This window comes from Lipophrys pholis, assembly GCF_963383615.2.
Source record: "Lipophrys pholis genome assembly, chromosome: 1".
Lineage (NCBI taxonomy): Eukaryota > Metazoa > Chordata > Actinopteri > Blenniiformes > Blenniidae > Lipophrys > Lipophrys pholis.
Window position 1 is genome coordinate 23,075,819 of NC_137635.1, and position 27,830 is coordinate 23,103,648.

At 48.6% G+C, this 27,830-nt stretch overlaps 1 protein-coding gene across 10 annotated transcripts; it reads left to right on the plus strand.

Moving 5' to 3' along the window:
• Nucleotides 1–69: 69 nt before the first annotated feature.
• Nucleotides 70–27,818, plus strand: atp6v0a1b (ATPase H+ transporting V0 subunit a1b; the record flags this gene model as incomplete). Of its 10 annotated transcripts, none has more annotated exons than XM_080487851.1 (21): nt 70–186; nt 405–483; nt 597–694; nt 1,915–2,043; nt 3,643–3,725; nt 5,495–5,621; nt 5,754–5,836; nt 6,430–6,523; nt 7,497–7,709; nt 8,869–9,019; nt 9,451–9,590; nt 9,853–10,016; nt 11,294–11,384; nt 13,113–13,231; nt 13,300–13,516; nt 15,481–15,588; nt 17,190–17,390; nt 20,478–20,495; nt 22,639–22,756; nt 22,995–23,166; nt 25,063–27,818. In XM_080487851.1, 21 exons carry the CDS (start codon nt 70–72, stop codon nt 25,154–25,156), a joined length of 2,616 nt encoding a protein of 871 aa, XP_080343977.1. In that variant the 3' UTR covers nt 25,157–27,818. The 10 variants fall into 10 exon arrangements, with proteins under 10 accessions (XP_080343977.1, XP_080343979.1, XP_080343980.1 ...); XM_080487853.1 differs by having other exon boundaries at nt 17,283–17,390; XM_080487854.1 differs by lacking the exon at nt 20,478–20,495 and having other exon boundaries at nt 3,619–3,725; nt 17,283–17,390; nt 25,063–27,812.
• Between the last annotated feature and the right edge of the window lie 12 nt (nt 27,819–27,830).

Below are 27,830 nucleotides of genomic sequence, written 5' to 3' on the forward strand. Positions count from 1 at the left end.
TGTGTGTGTGTGTGTGTGTGTGTTGTGTGTCTCCAGAGTTGCAGTTTCCCTGCTCGTTACCACGGCAACATGGGGGAACTGTTCCGCAGTGAGGAAATGACCCTGGCTCAGCTCTTCCTCCAGTCGGAGGCGGCCTACTGCTGCGTCAGCGAGTTGGGGGAGCTCGGCATGGTCCAGTTCAGAGACGTGAGTCCCAGTCCTCTCCAGAACCAGAACCAAGCACAACCAGGTTCTGACTGTCGGGTCAGAACCAGGCAGAACCAAGACAACCAGGTTCTGCCTGTTGGGTCAGAACCAGACAGAACTAGGTTCTGACTGTCGGGTCAGAACCAGACAGAACTAGGTTCTGACGGTCGGGTCAGAACCAGACAGAACCAGGTTGTAATGGTCTCTCCTCCCCCCAGCTGAACCCGGACGTCAACGTCTTCCAGCGCAAGTTTGTGAATGAAGTGAGGAGATGTGAGGAGATGGACAGGAAGCTGAGTGAGTACTCAGATTACTTTATCTCTGCACTCAGACCAGAGCGATGGATGAGTAACAGGGTGCTGATGTGTTCATTCATTCATTCATTCATTCATTCATTCTCCTCTGAACAGGGTTTGTTGAGAAGGAAATCAAGAAAGCCAACATCCCGACCGTGGACACTGGAGAGAATCCAGAAGTCCCGTTTCCCCGAGACATGATCGATCTGGAGGTAATCAATCAGTGGATCAATCACTCACTCATCGGTCACTAGGGACCGTGATCAGACTCATCGGTCACTAGGGATCAGACTCATCTGTCACTAGGGACAGTGATCAGACTCATCGGTCACTAGGGATCAGACTCATTTGTCACTAGGGACAGTGATCAGACTCATCGGTCACTAGGGATCAGACTCATCTGTCACTAGGGACAGTGATCAGACTCATCGGTCACAAGGGACCGTGATCAGACTCATCGGTCACTAGAGACCGTGATCAGACTCATCGGTCACTAGGGATCAGACTCATCGGTCACTAGGGATCAGACTCATCGGTCACTAGGGACAGTGATCAGACTCATCGGTCACTAGGGATCAGACTCATCGGTCACTAGGGACAGTGATCAGACTCATCGGTCACTAGGGACCGTGATCAGACTCATCGGTCACTAGGGATCAGACTCATTGGTCACTAGGGATCAGACTCATCGGTCACTAGGGACCGTGATCAGACTCATCGGTCACTAGGGACCGTGATCAGACTCATCGGTCACTAGGGACAGTGATCAGACTCATCGGTCACTAGGGATCAGACTCATCGGTCACTCGGGACCGTGATCAGACTCATCGGTCACTAGGGACCGTGATCAGACTCATCGGTCACTAGGGATCAGACTCATCGGTCACTAGGGACCGTGATCAGACTCATCGGTCACTAGGGATCAGACTCATCGGTCACTAGGGACCGTGATCAGACTCATCGGTCACTAGGGATCAGACTCATCGGTCACTAGGGACAGTGATCAGACTCATCGGTCACTAGGGATCAGACTCATCGGTCACTAGGGACAGTGATCAGACTCATCGGTCACTAGGGACCATGATCAGACTCATCGGTCACTAGGGACCGTGATCAGACTCATCGGTCACTAGGGACAGCGATCAGACTCATCGGTCACTAGGGACCGTGATCAGACTCATCGGTCACTAGGGATCAGACTCATCGGTCACTAGGGACAGTTTTCAGACTCATCGGTCACTAGGGATCAGACTCATCGGTCACTAGGGACCGTGATCAGACTCATCGGTCACTAGGGACCGTGATCAGACTCATCGGTCACTAGGGATCAGACTCATCGGTCACTAGGGATCAGACTCATCGGTCACTAGGGACCATGATCAGAACAACCAGAACTCTGAATGTATTGATTGATTAGTGATGTGGTTTGCAGGCCACCTTCGAGAAGCTGGAGAACGAACTGAAGGAGATTAACACCAACCAGGAGGCGCTGAAGAAGAACTTCCTGGAGCTGACGGAGCTCAAGCACATCCTCCACCGCACACAGCAGTTCTTCGACGAGGTGCGGAGGTTTACTGTCTGGGTAATGGAGTAACCCAGTCCATCTCTGGACCGTCTGTCTCAACAGGGAAAAGACGTTTTAATGACACATGTGGTTCTGGAGTCCCAACGAGGACAGTTCTACTTTTTACTACACAGTCGTCTGTGTACAGGAGAACAGTTCTACTTTTTACTACACAGTCGTCTGTGTACAGGACAACAGTTCTACTTTTTACTACACAGTCGTCTGTGTACAGGAGAACAGTTCTACTTTTTACTACACAGTCGTCTGTGTACAGGAGAACAGTTTTACTTTTTACTACACAGTCGTCTGTGTACAGGACAACAGTTCTACTTTTTACTACACAGTCGTCTGTGTACAGGAGAACAGTTCTACTTTTTACTACACAGTCGTCTGTGTACAGGACAACAGTTCTACTTTTTACTACACAGTCGTCTGTGCACAGGAGAACAGTTCTACTTTTTACTACACAGTCGTCTGTGTACAGGAGAACAGTTCTACTTTTTACTACACAGTCGTCTGTGCACAGGAGAACAGTTCTACTTTTTACTACACAGTCGTCTGTGTACAGGAGAACAGTTCTACTTTTTACTACACAGTCGTCTGTGTACAGGACAACAGTTCTACTTTTTACTACACAGTCGTCTGTGCACAGGAGAACAGTTCTACTTTTTACTACACAGTCGTCTGTGCACAGGAGAACAGTTCTACTTTTTACTACACAGTCGTCTGTGCACAGGAGAACAGTTCTACTTTTTACTACACAGTCGTCTGTGCACAGGACAACAGTTCTACTTTTTACTACACAGTCGTCTGTGTACAGGAGAACAGTTCTACTTTGAACGGTTTCAGTTGGTTGTTCTGACGTAAGAGGACATAAACCACATTGTCCCCATCATAGTTTTTGACATAGTTTGGTGTTTTGGGTGTCTATCCAGAAATTATGTCTGTCCAAAATGTATTTGGTCGAGGACGGGGGATGTAGCTTCTTAAGAGTAACATACTTCCTTTTCGCTTTTCATTTTGGAATCAGTCTCACATTTCCTGTGTGGATTCTGCAGATAGAAATCCCCAGCATCTTGGAGAGGAAGTTCTTCCTCTCTGCTTCAGGAGGAGTCAGAGAATTAGGAACCAATTAGAGGCCTCCTTTCAAAAGGTATAGACCACATAGTGGCAACTGACCAATCACGTTGCTCGTTAGTGGACAGACTACAAACAGGAAGTCAGTTGCTGGTTGTTTACTTGAGCCGATAATTCACTATATTCTGTCCAAAAAATATGAATTCAGGCAAAATGAGACGGTGAAAGTAGTGATGGACCGTCAATTGACCGTCCAAATGACGGCTGGACGGCTGGCTGCCTAAAACCACGGTCCTGACTGCCCTCCTCACCACCTGCTGGCCCCTTCAGGTGAAGAATGGAACTGTCATGTTCCAATGAGAAAGCTGGAAGGTGTGCGAGCTCCCCTCAGGGCGTTTCACTGCAGCTCACAACCAACACACACTCACTTCCACAAGCCTTTTCACACCGTGGCGTCCCTCAGGGCAGGCTTTCAGAACCACCGTGTTACAACAGGTTCTCCTCTCGTTTCCTCATCAGATGGAGGATCCCAACCTGCTGGAGGAGTCCTCCGCCCTGATGGAGGGCAGCGAGGGGGGGCGTGGGGCACCACTGCGACTCGGGTAACAGCTACACCCATTCATTCATCCACTCGGAGACAGAGCTACACCCATACATACATCCACTCGGAGACAGAGCTACACCCATTCATACATTCACCTGGAGACACAGCTGCACCCATTCATACATCCACTCGGAGACACAGCTACACCCATTCAAACATTCACCCTGGCACACAGCTACACCCATTCATACATCCACCCTGACACACAGCTACACCCATTCAAACATTCACCCTGGCACACAGCTACACCCATTCATACATCCACCCTGACACACAGCTACACCCATTCATTCATCCACTCGGAGACACAGCTACACCCATTCATACATTCACCCTGGCACACAGCTACACCCATTCATACATTCACACGGAGACACAGCTACACCCATTCATACATCCACCCTGACACACAGCTACACCCATTCATACATTCACCCTGGCACACAGCTACACCCATTCATACATTCACACAGAGACACAACTACACCCATTCATACATTCACCCTGGCACACAGCTACACCCATTCATACATTCACACGGAGACACAACTACACCCATTCATACATTCACCCTGGCACACAGCTACACCCATTCATACATTCACCCTGGCACACAGCTACACCCATTCATACATTCACACGGAGACACAGCTACACCCATTCATACATTCACCCTGGCACACAGCTACACCCATTCATACATTCACACGGAGACACAACTACACCCATTCATACATTCACCCTGGCACACAGCTACACCCATTCATACATTCACCCTGGAACACAGCTACACCCATTCATACATTCACACGGAGACACAACTACACCCATTCATACATTCACCCTGGCACACAGCTACACCCATTCATACATTCACCCTGGAACACAGCTACACCCATTCATACATTCACACGGAGACACAACTACCCCCATTCATACATTCACCCCGGCACACAGCTACACCCATTCATACATTCACCCTGGCACACAGCTACATCCATTCATACATCCTGTCATCTGAAATCAAATACACACTGAACAAAAATATAAACGCAACACTTTATTTTTGCTCCCATTTGTCATGAGCTGAACTCAAAGATGTAAAACATTTTTTTTATAAACACTAACGACCCTTTTCTCTCAAATCCGTCTAAATGTGTGTTAGTGAGCACTTCTCCTGAGATATGTTAGAGTAATTTTATATATAGTTGCCATATCCGTGCTTAATTATATTCATGTTCAAGTTCAGTTATATTCCTTGTGTTCTTTCTTAAACAGTGCCTCTGAGGCGCTGCTCACTAATCATATTTTCTGAGCAGGTCAACCTGACCAAGGCTGATAAGCAGGATGAGCCGCGCTATCCACACAGCTGCCTTCTCGAGGTCCCATGCGCAGGGGATGTCCTTTGATTGCACTCATAGTTGATAAAACTGTTAAAGCTCACAGAATGTTTGTTTCTATGATATGTATCCTATAAACCCTCCCCTTTGTTGAATGGAATAAAAACGCAGGAGAAATGGCCTGGGAGCAGAGTGGATAGGAGGTGTATTTGGGCACACTCCTAGCCATTTCTCATAACTCCTCCCACCTCACAGGTGTGACACATCAACAAGCTGTTTAGTCAGCATGAATATTGTACAGGTGTGTCTTAGGGTGGCCAAATTCATTATATAACATCTGTTTGTGTGTGTGTGTGTGTGTGTGTGTGTGTGTGTGTGTGTGTGTGTGTGTGTGTGTGTGTGTGTGTGTGTGTGTGTGTGTGTGCAGCTTCGTGGCTGGAGTCATCAGCAGGGAGAGGATTCCCACCTTTGAGAGGATGCTGTGGCGAGTGTGTCGAGGAAACGTCTTCTTGAGGAAGGCCGAGATCGAGGACCCTCTGGAAGACCCCACCACGGTGAGCTGGTCACACACACACACACACACACACACACACACACACACACACACACACACACACACACACACACACACACACACACACTGAAACTCATCTGAAATGAGTCTGAACTTGTTTTCTGGTCTTCAGGGAGACCAGGTCCACAAGTCGGTGTTCATCATCTTCTTCCAGGGAGACCAGCTGAAAAACCGCGTGAAGAAGATCTGTGAGGGGTGAGTGGGGGCAGGATGGGGGCAGGAGGGGGGCAGAATGGGGGGCAGGATGGTGGGCCAGGATGAGAACCAGGATGGGACTGGAGGGGGCAGGATGGTGGCCAGGATGGTGGAGAGGATGGGGCAGGATGGGGGCAGGATGGGGGCAGGATGGGGGGCAGGATGGTGGGCCAGGATGAGAACCAGGATGGGGCAGGATGAGGCAGGATGAGGCAGGATGAGGCAGGATGAGGCAGGATGAGGCAAGATGGGCGGCAGGATGGTGGCCAGGATGGGGAAGAGGATGGTGGGGAGGATGGGGCAGGATGGGGCAGGATGGTGGGCAGGATGGGCTAGGATGGGGCAGGATGGGGCAGGATGGGGCAGGATGGGGGGCAGGATGGGGGCAGGATGGTGGGCAGGATGGGGTAAGATGGGGACCAGGATGGTGGGCAGGATGGGGACCAAGATGGGGACCAGGATGGGGGCAGGATGAGGACCAAGATTGGGACCAAGATGGGGACCAGGATGGGGGGCAGAATGGGGACCAGAATGAGGACCAGGAAGGGGGGCAGAATGGGGACCAGACTCTGATGGTGGCTCCTGGTCTCCAGGTTCCGTGCCTCCCTGTACCCGTGTCCAGAAACCCCCCAGGAGAGGAAGGAGATGCTGGCTGGAGTCAACAGCCGGATCGAGGACCTCCAGATGGTAAGATCCACTCTAAGGACCGGGGACCTTGGTGGGTCTCTGTTTGATTCATGTCTCCTTTGGTGAAGTGGTTTTGTCCTCGGTTCGATCCTCCACTGGAACCCAGGAAACATTAAAGTGAACCAGCCCAACAGGAAGTCTGTGCTCAGGCTGTTCTGCTCCTTCTCATTGTGTTTCACTTCTGCTTCAGTTCCTACATGAGAAAGACCTTTGTCCCCCTCTGGGGCTGCTTCCGCAACATTCCCATATTAAGTCTGGAAAACAGCCCTGGTTCTGCTCCAGAGCTCGTCTGCCAGCAGGACGAAGGGACATTACTGTTGCACAGAGCTCCGGTCTGAACAGGACACGTATATAACAGCTGCACTTTCACAATTATTTGACCTCGCTAGCTACATGTTTAGCATTAGCTGGTAGCTACATGTTTAGCATTAGCTTCTGGTTACATGTTTAGCATTAGCTGGTGACTACATGTTTAGCATTAGCTCTTGGCTTCACATTTAGCATTAGCTTCTGGTTACATGTTTAGCTTTAGCTGGTGGCTCATGTTTAGCATTAGCTTCCGGCTACATGTTAAGCATTAGCTATTGGCTTCACAGTTAGCATTAGCCTATGGTTACACGTTTAGCATTAGCTTGTGGTTACATGTATAGCATTAGCTTGTGGCTAAATGTTTAGCATTATCTCTTGGCTTTCTCATTTAATATTAGCTTATGGCTACATGTTTAGCATGAGCTGGTGGCTACATGTTTAGCATTATCTCTTGGCTTCACGTTTAGCATTAGCTTCTGGCTACATGTTTAGCATTAGCTGGTAGCTACATGTTCAGCATGAGCTCTTGGCTTCATGTTTAGGATTAGCTTCTAGCTACATTAGCATTGAGTGGATACACAGTTTCTTGGTGATTCCCACTTTGACAGGCTAGTGAGTGCCATATCCCCCCCCCCCCCCCCCCCCCACCAACCCGGTCCACCAGGTTCTGAACCAGACCGAGGACCACCGGCAGCGAGTCCTGCAGGCCGCCTCCAAGACCATGCGAGTGTGGTTCATCAAGGTGAGGAAGATGAAGGCCATCTACCACACGCTCAACCTCTGCAACATCGACGTGACCCAGAAGTGTCTGATCGCTGAGGTGTGGTGCCCCGTGTCGGACCTGGACTCCATCCAGTTTGCTCTGCGCAGAGGAACGGTGAGTCGCTGCTTCACTGCTCTGCCGGGACGTTGTTCCTGCTCACTGCTCTCCTCCACTTCGAAATCAGGCCCTGTTTGCACCACCACCTCCACCACAACAAGCAAACACACTAAACTTTCTGTTCACACCACAACAGAGCTCTGATTCACTGAGAACGTTCCTCTCGCACTCCATCTCCATGGAAACAGAGTAGTTCTGCACATGCTCAGTAGAGCCAATCAGAACAAAGTTTCCTCCGTGGTGTCGTGACTCCCAGACTTGGTAGTTTTATTTTGATGGTCACCGTAATAACAATCCAACTTGGTACTTTTATTTTGACAGTCACCGTAATTACAATCCAGCTTGGTACTTTTATTTTGACGGTCACTGTAATAACAATCCAACTTGGTACTTTTATTTTGACAGTCACTGTAATAACAATCCAACTTGGTAGTTTTATTTTGACAGTCACCGTAATTACAATCCAGCTTGGTACTTTTATTTTGACGGTCACTGTACTAACAATCCAACTAGGTACTTTTATTTTGACGGTCACTGTACTAACAATCCAATATGGTGGCCTGTCCACGAGAATGTCTGTGTTCTCTTATTGTTAATGTTTAGAGCTCATTGTTCTGTGCTGCGTGTGTGTGTGTGTGTGTGTGTGTGTGTGTGTGTGTGTGTGTGTGTGTGTGTGTGTGTGTGTGTGTGTGTGTGTGTGTGTGTGTGTGTGTGTGAGTGTGTGTGTGTTTGCTTTCAGTACTAAAACTAACAACAGCACCAACTAGTGGCCTGACAGGAAAACATTGTTTTCAGAACGTTGCTGTGTAAACACGAAATTTTCTGAAACGAAAAAGTAAAAACGACCTGTTTTGACCTGAAACGTTGCCGTGGAAACGGAGCTTGACTCACAAAGGTGAGAGGATATGCTGGCCTGGACGAGATCAAGCAGCTTTTTAAACTCCAGGAGGAAGAAACTCAACGTCAAAGCTGCTTTTAAAAACCTCGTGCCTACTTATGAATTCTATTATGAATTCAACATGAACATTGCCTGTCAGTGTATGAAAGTAGAGATTACTGTGGTGTGGGATTACTTATTGATGAGGTGAGTCCCTGGACAGGTTGTGGGTTGAAGTGTGTGTTTTTGTGCTGCGTGATGTTTGACCTGTGTGAGCAGGAGCGCAGCGGCTCCACGGTGCCGTCCATCCTGAACAGGATGCAGACCAAGCAGACGCCCCCCACCTTCAACAAGACCAACAAGTTCACGTCCGGCTTCCAGAACATCGTGGACGCCTACGGCATCGGAAACTACCGGGAGATCAACCCTGGTAATCCAACACCACTTTGTACTCTTTTCAAAAGGAATTATTGGAATTATTGACCTTCTTACTTACAAACATCCTATTTTGAATGATGTGTTTGCAGGAGATATCCAGATATCTCGAGTACATTATGGGTCTGACCTACACACTCATCAGTTTAGGCCTCGTTTCCATGACAACCAATCAAGTGACACATATCATTTTTACATTTTCTTTCACCAAGGTTTTGTGTTTCATGAATGCCTCCCAGTGTTTGGAGCACTCGTACGTACAAACAGTCAATAGGTAGAATTGTTCTAATGGTTCTTTAGCTGCTTGTCTTTATCATTTTAGTCCATTTTCATTTGGGTTCCATCCAATCAGTGTCATGTTTTATCCACTGATGTGAGGATTCAGTGATTTGAATCTTCACTAATCACTGATTGATCTGGTTCCAGCTCCGTACACCATCATCACCTTCCCCTTCCTGTTCGCCGTCATGTTCGGGGACATGGGCCACGGCCTACTGATGACCTGTGCTGCCCTCTACCTGGTCGTCCGGGAGAGTCGCCTCCTGGCGCAGAAGAGCGACAACGAGGTAGTGTCAGCACCGAGGAGCAGCGCCTCCGGGAGGAGCAGCGCCTCCGGGAGGAGGAACGCCTCCGGGAGGAGCAGTGCCTCCGGGTGGAGCAGCCCCTCCGGGAGGAGCAGCGCCTCTGGGAGGAGGGACGCCTCCGGGAGGAGCAGCGCCTCCGGGAGGAGGGACGCCTCCGGGAGGAGGGACGCCTCCGGGAGGAGCTGCGCCTCCGGGAGGAGCAGCGCCTCTCATGGCGTGTCTAAGCTGCTGCTTCCCTCTGCAGATGTTCAACATGGTGTTTGCTGGCCGCTACATCATCCTGCTGATGGGGGTCTTCTCCGTCTACACCGGTGTCATTTACAACGACTGCTTCTCCAAGTCGCTCAACATGTTCGGCTCCGGCTGGAGCGTCAGACCAATGTTCAGTCCCAAAGGAGCCAACTGGACGTGAGTCAGCGTCAAATGCAGCTCTGCAGCCACATGTGGATCTACACCCTGTAGTGACTCTGTATTGACCCGAGTGGCTCTGTAGTGACTCTGTATTGACCCGAGTGGCTCTGTAGTGACTCTGTAGAGACTCTGTAGAGACTGTAGAGACTCTGGTGGCTCTGTAGAGGCTCTGTAGAGACTCTGTAGTGACTCTGTAGAGACTGTCATGACTCTGTAGAGACTCGAGTGGCTCTGAAGAGACTCTGTCGTGACTATGTAGAGACTCTATAGTGACTCTGTATTGACCCGAGTGGCTCTGTAGTGACTCTCTAGAGACTCTGTGGAGACTCGAGTGGCTCTGAAGAGACTCTGTAGTGACTCTGTAGAGACTCTGTAGTGACTCTGTAGAGACCCGAGTGGCTCTGTAGTGACTCTGTAGACACTCTGTAGAGACTCTGCAGTGACACTGTAGTGACTCAGTAGAGACTCTGTAGTGACTCTGTCGAGACTCTGCAGTGACACTGTAGTGACTCTGTAGAGACTCTGCAGAGACTCTGTAGTGACTCTGTAGAGACTCTGCAGAGACTCTGTAGTGACTCTGCAGTGACACTGTAGTGACTCTGTAGAGACTCTGTAGTGACTCTGTAGAGACTCTGTAGAGACTGTAGAGACCGTGGTGGCTCTGTAGAGGCTCTGTAGAGACTCTGTAGTGACTGTAGAGGCTGTAGAGACTCTGTAGAGACTCTGTAGTGACTCTGTAAAGACTCGAGTGGCTCTGAAGAGACTCTGTCTTGACTCTGTCATGACTCTGTAGTGGCTCTGTAGTGACCCAAGTGGCTCTGTCGTGACCCTGTAGAGACCCTAGTGGCTCTGTAGAGACTCTGTCATGACTCTGTAGAGACTCGAGTGGCTCTGAAGAGACTCTGTCTTGACTCTGTACAGACTCTGTAGTGACTCTGTAGTGGCTCTGTAGTGACCCAAGTGGCTCTGTAGTGACTCTGTAGAGACTCTGTGGTGACTCTGTTGAGATGCTGTTGAGACTCTAGTGACTCTGTAGAGACTCTGTAGAGACCCTAGTGACTCTGTAGAGACTCTAGGGTGACTCTGTAGTAACTGTAGAGACTCTGTAGTGACTGTAGAGACTCTAGAGTGACTCTGTAGTGACTTCTTTACAGACTAGTGACTCTGTAGAGATTCTAGTGACTCTAGTGACTCTGTAGTGACTTCTTTACAGACTGTAGAGACTCTGTAGAGACTCACCTCATTCGCCTCATGTTCTCTGCATCATCTTTCAGGTTCCAGACCCTTGATGGAAACGCAGTCCTGCAGCTGGATCCTGCTGTTCCTGGTGTCTTTAACGGACCGTACCCACTGGGAATCGACCCGGTAACACACACACACACACACACACACACACACACACACACACACACACACACACACACACACACACACACACACACACACACACACACACACACACACACACACACACACACACACACACACACACACACAGGATCCAGGAACCAGGAGACGGACTGTACCAGTGGTTTGGTCCCGGTCGCTCCATCTAGTCTGACCTGAACCTCGGATGAAGACATTGAATCTCCTCGTCGCTCTATTGGTGTTTGTTCACGTCCGTCTTGCTTTAGTCCAGAGTCCCGGAGTGGACATAGAGACAATAATAATAATAATAATAACATGAATGAGTTTGGGTCTTATTTTTCACCATTCCAACATTCCATAGTGACTTTCTGCTCCTTTCACTTTATTTCTGGACGTGTCTGAATCAAAAGCTTCAACATGGAGGAACGGAGGTGTAGAATGATAGAACGCTGCTCTACAGCCGTTTCCATGGTAACCTAGGAAAACACTCTGATTAAAGTTCTCTTTCACATGAAGCCATTAAAAGGCTCATTTTAGCTCTAAAAACTCCAAGCTTTCATTTCCAGTAGTTTGTAGTTTGTTTAGTAGTTCCTGAGGAACCAGAAGTCTGGCTTCGTTATAAAGAGGTTCTGTGGAGCGTCTCATAGCGGAGCGCCCCCTGCTGCCTCATGCAGACCTCAGCCTGCGGTCAGAACGCCAAACAAGACCTGGAGGTGAAGTTAGTTACAATGATGTCACCATGAAAAGCCTGAAAAGAACTGGTTCTAGTTCTAGATCCACCAGCTGACTGACAGGAGGAGCTCTGCAGCTCTAGAACCACGGCTCCACCATCGCCTTGAAATGATCTCCTTCCCTCACTTTATTAACTTGAGGGAACGACTTATTATATCTTTCCCAGGCGTTATCATTATTTTTTCTCTAGAACCGCTCCGGGGCTCCGTGTTCCCTCTAGATTCCAGAGAGCTGGTTCAGCGTCTCTTCTGCCTCTGCTCACTGAAGCAATATGAATACTGCAGCTCTGGAGGACAGAGACTCGCTGAACTCAGCAACTCAGGAGCACTGACACAGAAACACAGACGAACCAGCAACAGCACAGGACAAGTCCCTCATATACTAAAAGCACCAAGTGCAGACAATCACACACTCAGGCAGGTAAAAGACATCAGGGCAGGGAACAGCAATCAGACACAGGAAGGGAACCCAAGGAGCCTGGAACCAGGGACAGAGGCCACGTTGACACGTACCCGAGTCGTCAAAAAACTCATCTTTCTCCTCTTCGTTTACAAAAAATCTTAATTGACAGAGACCACAATACAGCTGGTTCAGAGCTGCCATGAGCAGCCAGATCTACAGGGGGCAGCGTAGCGAGAAGCATGGAGCCATGATATCCAATTAGAGTCCTGGAAAGTACATGTTACACTTTGTGACATGAATGTCAACCTCCCGTCTTTAGATGCAAACGGAGACACACGGTGTTTCTAAAGTTTGTGGAAACACAGAGAAATAAGAGCGTTTTGTATAAACCTGGTGGGGGGAGGGGTGGGTGGGGGGGGTGGCCATGACACCTGTTCCTGTTTTGTTTCACACCCGGTCTCTGTTGCCTCCTACGTTTACACATAACATCCCACGTTTTCCTGCTTTTCCCAGCGGAGCCAGAGTAGTACGAGTAGTATTTGCAGTAGAGGGTGAAATATTCCTCAGACGTGACCTTGTTGCTTTGCACAGATCTGGAACGTGGCCACCAACAAGCTGACCTTCCTGAACTCCTTCAAGATGAAGATGTCGGTGATCCTGGGCGTCGTCCACATGCTGTTCGGAGTGTCGCTCAGCCTCTTCAACCACCTGTAAGCTCCTCCCCCTGCTGCCGCCTCCCCCCCGGGGGGGCAGTCTGATGACCTTCTGCCACCTGCAGGTACTTCAAGAAGCCTCTGAACATCTTCCTGGGCTTCATCCCGGAGATCGTCTTCATGTCCACCCTGTTCGGGTACCTGGTTCTGCTGGTCTTCTACAAGTGGACGGCGTACGACGCCTACACCTCCAAAGACGCTCCCAGCCTGCTCATCCACTTCATCAACATGTGTCTGTTTAACTACAACGACCCCACCAACAAGCCCTTGTACAGGGGACAGGTGCTCCCCGCTACCCCCCCATCTGCCCCCCTGAACCTTCTCTATCCCCTGGTGACCCCCCATCATCCTCCGCCCCCGAACTTCTTCTACCACCCCAACTTCTCCCCCTGCCCGTCCCCCTCCCCCCGATTTTCCTCTACCCCCCCATCATTGCCCCCCCAAACTTCCTCTAAACCCATTCTACCCCCATCCTTTCTTCCCCCCAGACCTTCCTCCCCCCCCCATCATCGCCTCCCCCAAACTTCCTCTGAACCTTTTCTACCCCATCTTTCTCCCCCCCAGACCTTCCTCTACCCCCCATCATCTTCCCCCCCAAACCTCCTCTACCCTCTGCTACCCCCATCCTCCGCTCCCCCCAGAAACCTCTTCTACCCATCCCCCGACCCCCCCAAATCCCCCTTTAGTAACGCGTTCAATAGAAGACAACAGGACTCTGTTTTCTCGTTCCGTATTCATGACAGTCAAAAACCGCTGAGATTTTGATTTTAGATTTTTGTCTTGTTTTTAGTCACTTTAGCTTTTTAATCGTCTGTTTGAGTCGTCTGAGCTCAAGTTGTTTTATTTTTCTTTGACATTTTGACTCTGAACAGTTGAATCTTTTTTAGCTATTTGCTACCTTTTGGTGACCACTGTGTACTAGCTGTAGAGCCACTGAGCTCCGGATCCTGATTCAGACTCATTTAGACTCATTTAGACTCATTTAGACTCATCCAGACTCATTTAGACTGATTCGGACTCATTCAGACTCATTCAGAATGATTCAGAATGATTCAGACACATTCAAAATGATTCAGGATGATTCAGACTGATTCAGAATGATTCAGGATGATTCAGACTGATTCAGAATGATTCAGACTGATTCAGACTGATTCAGACTGATTCAGGATGACTCAGACTGATTCAGACTCATTCAGACTCATTCAGGATGACTCAGACTGATTCAGTATGATTCAGACTGATTCAGTATGATTCAGTATGATTCAGACTGATTCAGGATGATTCAGGATGATTCAGACTCATTCAGGCTCATTCAGGATGACTCAGACTGATTCAGACTCATTCAGACTGATTCAGGATGATTCAGACTGATTCAGAATGATTCAGGATGATTCAGACTGATTCAGAATGATTCAGACTGATTCAGACTCATTCAGGATGACTCAGACTGATTCAGTATGATTCAGTATGATTCAGACTGATTCAGGATGATTCAGGATGATTCAGAATGATTCAGGATGATTCAGACTCATTCAGGCTCATTCAGGATGACTCAGAATGATTCAGGATGATTCAGACTCATTCAGGCTCATTCAGGATGACTCAGACTGATTCAGAATGATTCAGCATGATTCAGACTCATTCAGACTGATTCAGTATGATTCAGACTGATTCAGTATGATTCAGACTGATTCAGGATGATTCAGTATGATTCAGTATGATTCAGACTGATTCAGTATGATTCAGACTGATTCAGAATGATTCAGGATGATTCAGTATGATTCAGACTGATTCAGGATGATTCAGGATGATTCAGGATGATTCAGAATGATTCAGGATGATTCAGACTCATTCAGGCTCATTCAGGATGATTCAGTATGATTCAGACTCATTCAGGATGACTCAGACTGATTCAGAATGATTCAGCATGATTCAGACTCATTCAGACTGATTCAGACTGATTCAGGATGACTCAGACTGATTCAGAATGATTCAGCATGATTCAGACTCATTCAGACTGATTCAGACTCATTCAGGATGATTCAGGATGATTCAGACTCTACGTCGTAGCTGCACCGTCTGAAGCTGCTGACCTGCTGTTTGCTCCAGGAAGCAGTGGAGGAGTTTGGTACCACTGCCTGCCGGTAGTTTGATGAACTCCTGAGTTCCGTGGTTGAGTTCGGAGTAGAGAAGTGACTGAAGCAGCGTTTGTTTCCTCCCTAACCTTTCTCTGTCTGAATCTGTAGATGGGGATCCAGGTTTTGTTGGTGCTGATTGCCCTTGCATGTGTTCCCTGTATGCTGATTGTGAAAACGTTGGTGCTGCGCCGCCAGCACCTGTGGAAGAAGCACCTGGTATGTGGACCTGAGCCCAGCTTTGACCTTTGACCCTGTTGAAGCGATGACCTGTGATATAACCTGTGCTTTATTCCTGCTCCGCCCTTCATTTCAATACACATCGTGCTGTGCAATGTGAGTGCTTGTGTTTCCATGGAAACTGCTTAAAGCCGGCCTCGGGAACGCTGATAGTTCACTGGGAACTGTACTGACCCAGGAGAACCCGACAGCCCAGGTTCTAGAGGAAGACCCATATTGACCTGAAATTACATGAGATCTGCGTCAGCGTGTCTCTGGTTGAGTTAAACTGCCGTCAGCTTGTCGCTCTGGTTCTCTCAGTTCTGTGATGGTTCTCTTCAGCCTCTCATCACTGTTCTTTCTTTGTATTGAGGTTCCTGAACCAGTTCCTGTAGGATTGAGCTGTTTCCTGTTGCTTTGTATCTAGAACAGTGTATTTCTGCTTAAAGAAGGAAGTTTCATAACTACAGAATGACATCCAGGTTTTAGGGGCGTGTTCCCACGAGAACGCCGGTTCACGTAAAACACCGTTTCTGGCTGATCATCCGCAGGAGGCGGAGCTTCAGGAGCCCGGAAACCTTTCTTTTAACTCGGTCCGAAAGTCGGGATTCTAAAACCCCGGCTGTGAAGATGAACAGCAAAGACCATCGTCTGTGGAAAAAAGATGATGTCATCACCCCGCCTCTCCTCCCAACACAGTCCATGATGTCATCAAATAACCACAACAATAGCGGACTCCGTGCTCCAGGTGGCGCTGATGCTCGCAGCAGGAGCAGCAGGAGCATAGAGCTATAGAACTCAGAGTTATATAGGAGTCTATGAGCAGGAGTCTACCTCCACCCTAAATGTCTATGTGCTCCGTCTCTTCTTCTGCATTTTTGGTGTGTTTGGTGAGTCACAGTGCCCCTAAAGGTCTGGCATATGTACTACATGCCCTGGAGCCGTGTGCTGGGCGGAGTTCATGGTGACGTAGTGACAGGTCTTAGTGCATTTAACTGTTTGAGCTGTGTTGACTTGCTGGTGACCTTTTGAACTTGATTTGAACTATTTGACCAGTTTTAATAATTTTAGTGAAAACGTGTTTGTGTTTTCCTCACAGAAAGGTTTCCTGCTTAGCTGGCAACATTTGGAAAACAATATCCGTTTCCATGGAAACAACAGAAACGCTGGAAACGGTTTCCAGTGTTTATTATTACTATTTATTGTGTGTAGTTATTCATGGTATGTAGTTATTCATGGTGTGTAGTTGATCGTGGTGTGTAGTTATTCGTGGTGTGTAGTTGATCGTGGTGTGTAGTTGATCGTGGTGTGTAGTTATTCGTGGTGTGTAGTTATTCGTGGTGTGTAGTTGATCGTGGTGTGAAGTTATTCGTGGTGTGTAGTTGATCGTGGTGTGTAGTTATTCGTGGTGTGTAGTTGATCGTGGTGTGTAGTTATGACCCTGTTTAGCTCAACCAGAGAGACCTCTCTGTGGATTAGTACCTCTTTCTTCCTCTGGGCTCTCGGGGTTTCCTGTGTGACAGGAAGTGTCAAAATAAGAGCAGCGTTGGTCCTGAGGCTGGATTTAAGCTGGACACAGCTCTTGTGGCTTTTGTATCTAGTCGCAGAAGAGGGAAGCCCCCCCTGCAGAGAGTCTAGAGCAGTCTTTAGAGCACACAGGCGTGACCTCATCATGCACCGGACTCACCCAACAGGGAACGCAGAAGTTCGGAGGAGTGCGGGTGGGCAACGGGCCCACGGAGGACGAGGCTGGCATCATGGACCACGACCAGCTGTCCCAGCACTCGGAGGAGGGGGACGAGGTGAGACGCCTGGAACACACTGCTGCACACTGCTACACAACTGCTACACACTGCTACACAACAGCTATACAACAGCTATACGCTGCTGCACACTGCTACACAACAGCTATACACTGCTACACAACAGCTATACAACAGCTATACGCTGCTGCACACTGCTACACAACAGCTATACACTGCTACACAACAGCTATACAACAGCTATACACTGCTACACAACAGCTATACACTGCTACACAACAGCTATACACTGCTGCACACTGCTACACAACAGCTATACACTGCTACACAACAGCTATACACTGCTACACAACAGCTATACAACAGCTACACACTGCTACACAACAGCTACACAACAGCTACACAACAGCTATACAACAGCTACACAACAGCTACACAACAGCTACACACTGCTACACACTGCTACACAACAGCTACACAACAGCTACACAACAGCTACATAACAGCTATACAACAGCTACACAACAGCTATACAACAGCTACACACAGCTACACACTGCTACACAACAGCTACACAACAGCTATACAACAGCTACACAACAGCTACACAACAGCTATACACTGCTACACAACAGCTACACAACAGCTATACAACTGCTACACACTGCTACACAGCAGCTACACAACAGCTATACAACAGCTACACAACAGCTACACAACTGCTACACACTGCTACACAGCAGCTACACAACAGCTATACACTGCTACACAACAGCTATACAACAGCTACACACTGCTACACAACAGCTACACAACAGCTACACAACAGCTATACAACAGCTACACAACAGCTACACAACAGCTATACGCTGCTGCACACTGCTACACAACAGCTATACACTGCTACACAACAGCTATACAACAGCTATACACTGCTACACAACAGCTATACACTGCTACACAACAGCTATACACTGCTGCACACTGCTACACAACAGCTATACACTGCTACACAACAGCTATACACTGCTACACAACAGCTATACAACAGCTACACACTGCTACACAACAGCTACACAACAGCTACACAACAGCTATACAACAGCTACACAACAGCTACACAACAGCTACACACTGCTACACACTGCTACACAACAGCTACACAACAGCTACACAACAGCTACATAACAGCTATACAACAGCTACACAACAGCTATACAACAGCTACACACAGCTACACACTGCTACACAACAGCTACACAACAGCTATACAACAGCTACACAACAGCTACACAACAGCTATACACTGCTACACAACAGCTACACAACAGCTATACAACTGCTACACACTGCTACACAGCAGCTACACAACAGCTATACAACAGCTACACAACAGCTACACAACTGCTACACACTGCTACACAGCAGCTACACAACAGCTATACAACAGCTACACAACAGCTATACACTGCTACACAACAGCTACACAACAGCTATACAACAGCTACACAACAGCTATACACAGCTGCACACTGCTACACAACAGCTACACACCAGCTACACAACAGCTATACACTGCTATACACTGCTACACATTGCTACACACCAGCTACACAACAGCTATACACTGCTATACACTGCTACACAACAGCTACACAACAGCTATACACTGCTACACACTGCTACACAACAGCTATACACAGCTGCACACTGCTACACAACAGCTACACAACAGCTATACACTGCTACACAACAGCTACACAACAGCTATACACTGCTACACAACAGCTATACACTGCTACACACTGCTACACAACAGCTATACACAGCTGCACACTGCTACACAACAGCTACACAACAGCTATACACTGCTACACAACAGCTACACAACAGCTACACACTGCTACACAACAGCTACACAACAGCTATACAGCAGCTACACAACAGCTACACAACAGCTATACACTGCTGCACACTGCTACACAACAGCTACACACTGCTACACAACAGCAACACACTGCTACACACTGCTACACAACAGCTATACACTGCAACACACTGCTACACAACAGCTACACACTGCAACACACTGCTACACAACAGCTATACACTGCTACACACTGCTACACAACAGCTACACACTGCTACACAACAGCTATACACTGCTACACAACAGCTACACAACAGCTACACACTGCTACACAACAGCTACACACTGTTACACACTGCTACACAACAGCTACACACTGCTATACACTGCTACACAACAGCTACTCAACAGCTACACAACAGCTACACAACTGCTACACAACAGCTATACAACAGCTACATAACAGCTGTACACAGCTACACAACAGCTACTCAACAGCTACACAGCAGCTACACAACTGCTACACAACAGCTATACAACAGCTACATAACAGCTGTACACAGCTACACAACAGCTACACAACAGCTATACAACAGCTACATAACAGCTGTACAGTGCTACACAACAGCTACACAACCGCTACACAACAGCTGTACACAACAGCTACACAACAGCTACATAACAGCTGTACACAGCTACACAACAGCTAAACAACAGCTAAACAACAGCTATACAACAGCTACACAACAGCTACACCTGGCCAGATAACTGATGTATTTTCCATTCAAGGAAGGAAACAGTGTTTTCATGAGGAATTCCTGAGATGATCTGTGACTCAGAGGAACGTTATGAACCTGTTGGTGTTGAGATAAACTCAATCCCTCCATCAGCTGCACATCCCCTCCACCCTTCATCCCCTCCACCTCCATCCCTCCATCAGCTTCACATCCCCTCCACCCTTCATCCGTCCATCACGGCTTCAGAATAAGAGTTCTGTATTGGACATAAAGACGTGAGACTGAGTGAACTGCTGCCACGTTTAATCAGTGGGAAGACGAGGCACTATCACTTTGATTAGTGAGCTTGAGTGACACACCAGATTCCTGGTTGCTCAGCGCTGAAGGCGTCACGAAGCTTTCAGCTGGAACAGGGTCATGTTGTGTGTTAGGAGGAGGATGGAGGCTTCTCCACCACTGCTTCTCCACCACTGCTCACCTGGACAGCATCACTAACTTTTGTTCTCTTTTACTTTCAAGCATGCAGAAGAAGAGCCGGTAAGATCCTCATCATCCTCTTTTTCCACACTTTGCTGTTTGTGCCGTCGGGCCCGATCCCTGGTTCTGTGGTTCTGTGGTTCTGCAGTTCTGTGGTTCTGTGGTTCTGCGGCCACTGCTGGCACGGCCCAGCCTTTCACTTCCTGGGAATCATTTGCTGATTTTCCAAATGATTCCGTTATCGATTCCAGTTGGCCCGAATGACGTCAGGCACGTGGCGTAGCTTTCGAAGCTTCACGATGTGCGTGACGTCGCGGTTCACCACCAGAACAGCAGCAAGGCTCCAGAGTTTGGTTCCATTTGTACCTGCGAAGTGGAGGTTTCATCAGAGGGAGGAAACACAAACAACAATCAGAAACATCTTCACACAGCAGCGTGAGCACTACAGGTGGAAGAAGAGCAATCACAGACTCCTGACGTCTGCCGAACGTCGGCCAGTTCCTGGATCACCTCCAAAATGTAGAGGAACCTTCCAGGACCTGGCGTCTCTCTGTCGGGGACATTTTGACCAAACCTGTGGAGTAGTTCTGACGTACTCTTTCTAACGGAGGAACATAGACTGATGATTTGATCCTGTTTCGTACTAAAGCTGCAGGTTGCAGAGCACCGACGCTCCTATTTAATAATCTGGTAAAAGCTGGTTCTGACTCAGTCCAGCTCAGCTTCACTCTTTGTTCCATCATTTGGAATCAGACTCCCTCGGTTCTGTGTGATTTGTCGTTCTGGGCTGTTCGCCCGTCCTGTTTTCTTTATCCACTTCAGTCGGAGGCTTTGAATGGCGACAATGAGCGCCGCTTCCATCCACTGTGTTCCACGGTGTCAGGACAAAGGGCGAGCGTGGAAAGAGGAAAGGCGGTGAGCGCCAAGCCAAACCTCACAGAGCGGAGTAGAGGGAGGGACTTCCCCTCCGTCCTCCTGCAGGACGGAGAACCACAGGAAGTGTCGGCTTTACAGAACAAAAGCTCCCGCTGCAGCAGGAAACCAGCTCAGACAGGCTCTTTATCCTCCGCTCCATCCGAGTCGTGTTTCAGCCCAAATTGGAAGGTGGAAGGTCATTAAGACGATGTCAGAGGTTCCATTCCTGATCGTTTCCACCATCTCACTGCTCGTCTCACCGTCCTGCTGTCCTTCGGTTGGCGTTCCAGTGTGACAGGGCGCTGGCGGGACACTGTTTCGCAGCAACGTTCAGAAAGCGATGTCTGTTTGCACTGAAACGGCAGAAACAGTGAAAATGATGTAGTGAGCATGTGGGGCCACTAGTGGGTGCTGCTTTTGTAATGAAACCACACGTGCAGTGAAGAACAATCTGCTCTAAACATTAACGGGTCTATTTTGACAGTCACTGTAATAACAGTCCAACTTGATGGTTTTATTTTGACAGTCACTGTAATAACAATCCAACTTGGTGGTTTTATTTTGACAGTCTCTGTAATAACAATCCAACTTGGTGGTTTTATTTTGACAGTCACTGTAATAACAATCCAACTTGGTGGTTTTATTTTGACAGTCACTGTACTAACAATCCAACTTGGTGGTTTTATTTTGACAGTCACTGTACTAACAATCCAACTTGGTGGTTTTATTTTGACAGTCACTGTAATAACAATCCAACTTGGTGGTTTTATTTTGACAGTCACTGTAATAACAATCCAAATTGGTGGTTTTATTTTGACAGTCTCTGTAATAACAATCCAACTTGGTGGTTTTATTTTGACAGTCACTGTAATAACAATCCAACTTGGTGGTTTTATTTTGACAGTCACTGTACTAACAATCCAACTTGGTGGTTTTATTTTGACAGTCACTGTAATAACAATCCAACTTGGTGGTTTTATTTTGACAGTCACTGTAATAACAATCCAACTTGGTGGTTTTATTTTGACAGTCACTGTAATAACAATCCAACTTGGTAGTTTTATTTTGACAGTCACTGTAATAACAATCCAACTTGGTGGCCTCTCCACTAGAATGTCCGTGTTCTCCTACTGTTAATGTTTAGAGCTCATTGTTCTGTGTGTGTGTGTGTGTGTGTGTGTGTGTGTGTGTGTGTGTGTGTGTGTGTGTGTGTGTGTGTGTGTGTGTGTGTGTGTGTGTGTGTGTGTGTGCGTGTGTGTGTGTTAATTGTCTTTTGCTTCCTCCACAGTTTGATTTTGGTGACGTAGCTGTCCACCAGGCCATCCACACCATCGAGTACTGCCTGGGCTGCATCTCCAACACGGCCTCATACCTGCGCCTGTGGGCGCTGAGTTTGGCTCATGCACGTGAGTACACACACACACGCACGCACGCACGCACGCACGCACGCACGCACGCACGCACGCACGCACACACACACACACACACACACACACACACACACACACACACACACACACACACACACACACACACACACACACACACACACACACATATCATTGTACATTTTGCAGGATGTAAAGGTGTGTGTTCGGGTTGGACCCTCATTGTGTGTGTGTGTGTGTGTGTGTGTGTGTGCAGAGCTGTCCGAGGTGCTCTGGGGCATGGTGATGCACCTGGGGCTGTCTTCTCGGAGCGGTGGAGGGTTCTTCGGTCTGGCCATCATCTTCTCGGCCTTCGCCACACTGACCGTCGCCATCCTCCTCATCATGGAGGGCCTGTCGGCGTTCCTGCACGCCCTGCGCCTGCACTGGTGAGACACACACACACACACACACACACAGATATACACACATGCAACACACATGCAACGCACAAGTTCCACCTACAGTGAAGCCTCCACCCACAGTGAAGCCTCCACCCACAGTGAAGCCTCCACCTACAGTGAAGCCTCCATCCACAATGAAGCCTCCACCCACAGTGAAGCCTCCGCCCAGTCACCCTCATGCTCCACAGCTTCAGTGTTTCTGCCAGACAAGTTGAGCAACGCGACGCATCAACATGAAACATTCCTGAAGGAGTTGAACACACTGACTGATCGCCTCACACACCCTGCAGCTCCATCGCCTCCTGGCACCGCCTCCACCCTGCTGCACTCATAATCACACACACACACACGCACGCACGCACGCACGCACACACACACACACACACACACACACACACTAGAGCAGGTGAAAATGAACAGGACGTTATGATGTTCCAGCAGGTTGGAGACATGAGGAGGAAAAGTACCTTTAATGAGTGGTGAGGACCGAGGACGTCACATGATGCTGTATGGAAACAATGTAGTTTCCATGTTGGTCCACTAGTTGGTGCTGATGTTAGTTTTAGTACGTAAAGTAGACCAAGTTGTATTGTTACTACAGTGACTGTCAAAATAAAACCACCAAGTTGGATTGTTACTACAGTGACTGTCAAAATAAAACCACCAAGTTGGATTGTTATTACGGTGACTGTCAAAATAAAACCACCAAGTTGGATTGTTATTACGGTGACTGTCAAAATAAAACCACCAAGTTGGATTGTTACTACAGTGACTGTCAAAATAAAACCACCAAGTTGGATTGTTACTACAGTGACTGTCAAAATAAAACCACCAAGTTGGATTGTTATTACGGTGACTGTCAAAATGAAACTACCAAGTTGGATTGTTATTACAGTGACTGTCAAAATAAAACCACCAAGTAGGATTGTTATTACGGTGACTGTCAAAATAAAACTACCAAGTTGGATTGTTATTACAGTGACTGTCAAAATAAAACCACCAAGTTGGATTGTTATTATGGTTACTGTGAAAATAAAAGTACCAAGTTGGATTGTTATTACAGTGACTGTCAAAATAAAAGTACCAAGTCCAGGAGAATATGGACTGGGAGTCATGACACCACAGAAGAAACTACTAGTTACTACTACCATGGTGAGCAGTACCACAGTATCTGCTGACTCAGCAGAGTTTTCTTCATGTAGGTGAGTGGATGAAAGTCTTCATGTTCAGAGTAAACAGCAATCAACTCCTCATCTCTTCTCACTTCACACACACACACACACACACACACACACACACACACACACACACACACACACACACACACACACACACACACACACACACACACACACACACACACACACACACACACACACACACACACACACACACACTTGCCCTCTCACAGCTCTGGCAGGCCAAATATTTGCCACTGCCGGGAAACATTCCTGCGCTGCTCGCTGACTGGGACTGAACGTTTTCCACTGGACCAAGTCGCCAGCAGCAGAGTCTAAACTGTGGATCTGCACAATCAGGATGAGTGCGTCCATCAAACGTCTCATTGACTCGTCCAGGACACTGAATGAGACGAGTTCATCTGTGGGACCACCAACGGCTATTGGTCAGCAGTTCCAGGCTTTGGGAATCGGTGCTTTAAGGTTTCCTGAGCTCTACGGTGGAATCCTGAAGCAGCGAGCACACAGACTGTGGAACGTTGTGGTTTAATGATTGAGTGATTCCAGTGCGTTGAACCCACAGCAGACTGTGTGCAAGGTGCAGGGAGGATCCTCCAGACTTCTCCGGGAGGAACAATATTTATCGTGGGGGTATTTCTGTGTTAGTGGTGACTAAGGTAACCAGACACTCCTTTTCTTCCAGGGTGGAGTTTCAGAACAAGTTCTACGTGGGTCAGGGCTTCAAGTTCGTGCCCTTCTCCTTCGAGAGCATTCTGGAGGGACGATTTGATGACTGAGGAGTCCAGGCCCCCCCAGCAACATGTCCCTGCCCCCTACAACGTGCCCCCGTCCCCCCCCAACGTGCCCCCGTCCCCCCACAACGTGCCCCCAGCACTCCCCAGCAGCCCCGCTCCTTCCTGGGAGTTTGTGTAGATGTGTCCCCCTCTACTGGCCAGCTGTAGACTATGTTGTGGTTGTAGTGAAAGGTTTTTCCAGAGTTTCTGAACCAGGCCTGGCACCGACTGACTGAATCACAGACTGAACCACTGACTGACTGAACCACCGACTGAACCACAGACTGAACTACTGACTGAACCACCGACTGAACCACCGACTGAACCACCGACTGACTGATCCACCGACTGAACCACTGACTGAACCACCGACTGAACCACTGACTGAACCACCGACTGAACCACCGACTGAACCACCGACTGACTGAACCACCGTCTGACTGAACCACCGACTGACTGAACCACCGTCTGACTGAACCACCGACTGAACCACCGTCTGACTGAACCACCGACTGAACCACCGACTGACTGAACCACAGACTGACTGAACCACAGACTGAACCACCATCTGAACCACCGACTGAACCACCGACTGAACCACCGTCTGACTGAACCACCGACTGAACCACCGTCTGACTGAACCACAGACTGAACCACCATCTGAACCACCGACTGAACCACCGACTGACTGAACCACAGACTGGCTGAACCACCATCTGAACCACCGACTGACTGAACCACAGACTGACTGAACCACAGACTGAACCACCGACTGAACCACCGACTGACTGAACCACAGACTAACTGAACCACCATCTGAACCACCGACTGACTGAACCACCATCGGAACCACCGACTGAACCACCGACTGAACCACCGACTGAACCACCGACTGTCTGAACCACCGACTGACTGAACCACTGACTGAACCACCGTCTGAACCACCGACTGTCTGAACCACCGACTGACTGAACCACCGACTGTCTGAACCACCGACTGTCTGAACCACCGACTGACTGAACCACCGACTGACTGAACCACTGACTGAACCACTGACTGAACCACCGACTGAACCACCGACTGAACCACCGACTGACTGAACCACCGACTGTCTGAACCACCGACTGACTGAACCACTGACTGAACCACCGACTGAACCACCGACTGACTGAACCACCGACTGACTGAACCACCGACTGACCCACCGACTGAACCACCGACTGTCTGAACCACCGACTGTCTGAACCACCGACTGACTGAACCACCGACTGACCCACCAACTGAACCACCGACTGTCTGAACCACCGACTGACTGAACCACTGACTGAACCACCGTCTGAACCACCGACTGTCTGAACCACCGACTGACTGAACCACCGACTGTCTGAACCACCGACTGTCTGAACCACCGACTGTCTGAACCACCGACTGTCTGAACCACCGACTGAACCACTGACTGAACCACTGACTGAACCACCGACTGAACCACCGACTGACTGAACCACCGACTGTCTGAACCACCGACTGACTGAACCACTGACTGAACCACCGACTGAACCACCGACTGACTGAACCACCGACTGACTGAACCACCGACTGAACCACCGACTGAACCACCGACTGTCTGAACCACCGACTGACTGAACCACCGACTGTCTGAACCACCGACTGTCTGAACCACCGACTGTCTGAACCACCGACTGTCTGAACCACTGACTGTCTGAACCACCGACTGACTGAACCACTGACTGAACCACCGACTGTCTGAACCACCGACTGAACCACTGACTGAACCACTGACTGAACCACCGACTGACTGAACCACCGACTGTCTGAACCACCGACTGACTGAACCACTGACTGAACCACTGACTGAACCACTGACTGTCTGAACCACTGACTGAACCACCGACTGAACCACCGACTGACTGAACCACCGACTGTCTGAACCACCGATTATATTTCATGAATTGAAGTAGTTTGTAATTGATCCAGAGCTTTACACACTATTGAATCACACACACTGAGAAAACTGCAGCAGCGGATACTCGGTGTGTGTTGCTCTGTGCAGGTGGAGGTATAGGTGGAGGAGTAGTTATAGGTGGAGTTACAGGAGGAGGTGCAGGTGGAGGAGGAGATGTAGGTGGAGGTACAGGAGGAGGTGTCTGGCTTGGAGCAGATTTAATCCGGGAAAAACCAGCATGAAGCCTGAAGTGTGTGTGTGTGTGTGTGTGTGTGTGTGTGTGTGTGTGTGTGTGTGTGTGTGTGTGTGTGTGTGTGGTTCAGATCAGTGTTTTCTTCAGTAGCAGTGAGTGTTTTGTTGCTATACCATGGATCAGTGTGAGGAACAGGAGGAGGAGGAGGAGGAACATGAGGAGGAGGAGGAAGAGGAGGAGGAGGAGGAGGAGGAACGGGAGGAGGAGGAAGAGGAGACCTTCTTGAGCTCGCTCTGTGACGTGACCCAGTAGAAGACTTCTGTCCCTATAATGTCTTTCAATGAAACTTTCAATGTGATAAACGTGACGTCCAGCAGTGAGTGAAAAGCTTCTCACTGATCACATGAGTGTGATTAACTGAATGTTCTTCACTCTTTGTATTGATCCATTGATTGATTTGGTGAAATATCTGTGTTGTGCTCGATAATGAAACCTGAGCTGGGGAGTCAACATGTGTCCTG